The sequence below is a fragment of the Mustela nigripes genome, chromosome 4 (genome assembly GCF_022355385.1).
Source record: "Mustela nigripes isolate SB6536 chromosome 4, MUSNIG.SB6536, whole genome shotgun sequence".
NCBI lineage: Eukaryota > Metazoa > Chordata > Mammalia > Carnivora > Mustelidae > Mustela > Mustela nigripes.
The window spans coordinates 185,749,521-185,752,902 of NC_081560.1; the positions used below are offsets into that span (position 1 = coordinate 185,749,521).

Below are 3,382 nucleotides of genomic sequence, written 5' to 3' on the forward strand. Positions count from 1 at the left end.
TCACCATCCTGCTCACCATCCTGCTCACCATCCTGCTCACCATCCTGCTCACCATCCTGCTCTACTATTCAAATGTTTCTTAACCAAGTGCAGCGTTACATTACTCTTCTCCACAACAAAAATAATTATATCTGTTTCTGATTACAGTTGTAATACATATTCATGGTTTAAAAAGATTCCAACATAGAAACATAAGGAAGTCTTTCTCATACATCCCTGTGGGCATGAACACCGTGTCTGTGTATGGATGGATGTGTGTAGAGACAGAGGTCATTTTGCATACATAGGGTCATATCATACATGTGGTTTCTAAAGATCATGTGTGCCGATTTATGGAAAAGTAACTTTTGATTCTTTTCTCTCCCTCCTTTGGTCGCCCGGCATGACAGTATCCACGGCCGAGGGCGCATGTCCACAAACTCTGACCCCTGCAGACGGGCTTCAATTGGTTTAAAAAGTTGAACCATAAGATGCGTCCTGTGCTGCGGTTTTTTGCTTTCCCACTTAACAAGGTACCCTAGACATTTTCCCAAGCCAACCTATATGTTTCTGACTCATTCAGTTCTATTTTGTAATGTTCTAAAACAATTCTTTTTCCAAAGTAAATAAAAAATACAAAGCGCCTCCAGACCCATAACCTTTCCTTGCTCCCTTTCTCCGGTCTGGCTATGTCAACACTCCTGTCTGGGCGGCTACAGAAAAGCAGGCGGGGGTGGGAGTCATTCTAGCATCAGGAATGAGTCTTTTTCCCAGCTAAATGACAGCCGACTTGAGTTCATTTGTATGCTGGACGTCTAAGGACTAAATCACTAGGGGAAAAAAAGGTCTCTAGCATTTTAATTTCACTCTTTTAAAATATATATTTAATGGTGATAACATGATAACTGTGAAATAAACCCTTCTGGTGGATATTGTAACCATGAAATATAGCTTTTTAACTAGTTGGCAGTGAAATTTTTGCTGCGTTCACTCACACAATGACTGCAATATTAAACAGGAAGGGAAAAGTGTATGAAAAAAGCTTTTCCTGCCCGGCAACAGCCAGATTACAACCAGCAAGGTCAACTGCAAAATGACTGTCACCTTTAATGTGGCAATTATTGTCATCCCCAGTGGGCTGCTGCTGACTCAAAGCCAACGATTTCTTGAATTTTCCCAACTGGCCTGCAAGTTGCTTTGGGAAACTTCATGATCAGCACTATTCTTTTTATGCTCTGAGCTGCTGGCAACAGAAGGGACCCACCCCAAACACTCAAATCAGGCTTTGGCCAGCAATGCCTTTGCCCCCAAGCCCTGGCTCCAGGCACAGTCCTGGGATCACAATATCTCCCCAAACTCCCTGGCAATGAAATTGACCATGTGACCCAATGAGATCAAAGAGAAAGCTGTAGGGCAGGGCTCTGGGATAGTCTTGTTTTCTCCCCATGAAAAGTGACAGAATTAGCCAACAGGTGCCTTCCATCTTTTCGTCCACTGACTTCCCCCTCTTTTACCCCCCCGAGTTAAACAGCCCCACACCAAGGATGACATGAAGGCAGGCTGAAAAGGACCGGATGACCTCCAAGAGCATCTGTCCCAGCCCCGAACTGCCTCCTTCTGAATTTCTTGTTGCTTGAGAAATACAAACCCTTATTTGGTTCACTGTGGTCAGCTTTTTATGATTCCTGCTCAAACACAATTGTCGCTGATAGAGAGGAAGTTACTTAGTCTGAGAAACTTGCATTTTTCTCTTCAAGACTGACTCCTGTTACGTAGTTCATCCTATTTCTCATTTTACTTTGGTTGCCAGGAACCTCAGAGCCAAATCTGATGATATTTTATAAATTGCAGTCACGTAAGTCCGATGGCTGGTGTATATTACATATCTTCCCAGTCTCAGCCTTTTATTCTTAAATGTGTCCAAACTGATTCTGAATTTTTATTTTTTTATGATTTCCTGCTTTATTGTGAATATTTTCTATACATTACTGTAAATCTTTGAGGAATGAAGCAGGGTATACAAGAAAAAAATATAGGTGTGTATGTATAATATTAATATACAGAATAGTCAACAAGTATTGAGTGGTTACTCTTTCTGTGTGCACCATACTAAGCTCTCTATTGAATGGTCTCATGATCTGCGCAATAGCCCTATAACCTTGGTACACTATGCTCCCATTTAACAGACAAACAAACTGATTTAAGAGTAAGCTGTTTAGTCAAGATCACATCCAGGTGGGTAAAGTTAGTTTTTGTCGGTTTTTTTTTCTTTAAGATTTTATTTCTTTTGAGAGAGAGGGAGAAAGAAAGAGTGTACAAGAAGAGGGAGGGACTGAGGGAGAAGGAGAGAGACAATCTCCAGCAGACCCTGCACTGAGCGGAGAGTCTGACTGGGACCTCGATCTCATCACCCTGAGACCATGACCTGACCATGACCATGAGCAGAAACCAAGAGTCGGACACCTAACCAAATGAGCCACCTGAGAACCCCAGAAAGTTAGTTTTTTAAAGCCTTTAGATTGAAATGTTCTGAGGTGTTTTCTATTTTTCCCTTTCTTTTTAAACAAAGAGTGTTAACTTTTCCACGTATTACAGCTCTAATGCAATCAGTAGGTAAAAAGACAAAGATCCCAGGACCCCTGGAGTTTACATTCTCGGAGTGGATATCATACAGTAGATTACATGGTATGCTGCAAGATAGATATTATAAAAAAAAAAAAGAAAAACAAAAAGAACACACAACATTGATGGCTTCGTGGACACTCACGAGAGCGCTGAGTGTTTTACACACAAGAGTTGTTTCATGCAATCCTTCCAAAGACACTATGAGGGTCTATTTCACAGGTGAAGAGACTGAGGTTAGGGAAGTGATTCCTCAAGTGATGCCACGTGAAGGAGCAGCAGCGGGGTCTAGACTCGGGTCTGTGACCCTGACCACACCCACGTGGCCTGAGAAAGGCCAGAAAAGCCACCATCTTTCTTACCCATCTTCCATCCTTATCTAAAGCTGGGTTGAAGCGTCTCCCTTTGGCCATTTTCTGCAGGAAGCGAAAGTGCCTGAGGTCGTCTCCCTGACGTCTTCACTGCCTCAGAAACTCTGTCATCTGGAAGATACTCCCCGTCCTTGCTCCTGACCTTCAGCCTCTACCAGGAGGGGAGGGTCCAGGGGACCCACCGCTGCCATAGAATCAGAGCTCTCATCACAATGGGGGAGGATGGTGGGGCTTCTAAGCCCTCAGAGGGTTCCTGCCAGGGTCCTTACACTTGCTGTTCCCCAAGGTGGAAGGCAGAGCTGCGGAACCCCTTTAACAGGTCAGGCCAGTGGGGACAAGACAGCCTGAAGATGACAGCAGACTTTTGTCCCCTCTGAATCCTTGAACTGGTGACATTGAGTAACCATCTG

The 3,382-nt window shown here is 43.7% G+C and overlaps 1 protein-coding gene across 1 annotated transcript in view; it reads right to left on the reverse strand.

Annotated features, from left to right (window-relative positions):
* Nucleotides 1–3,014, reverse strand: part of TEX36 (testis expressed 36) — a 10,473-nt gene extending 7,459 nt beyond the window's left edge. The window contains exon 1 of the mRNA XM_059397752.1: nucleotides 2,964–3,014. Coding sequence (XP_059253735.1) covers nucleotides 2,964–3,014 — 51 coding nt within the window. The remainder of the gene's footprint in view (nucleotides 1–2,963) is intronic.
* Nucleotides 3,015–3,382: the final 368 nt, after the last annotated feature.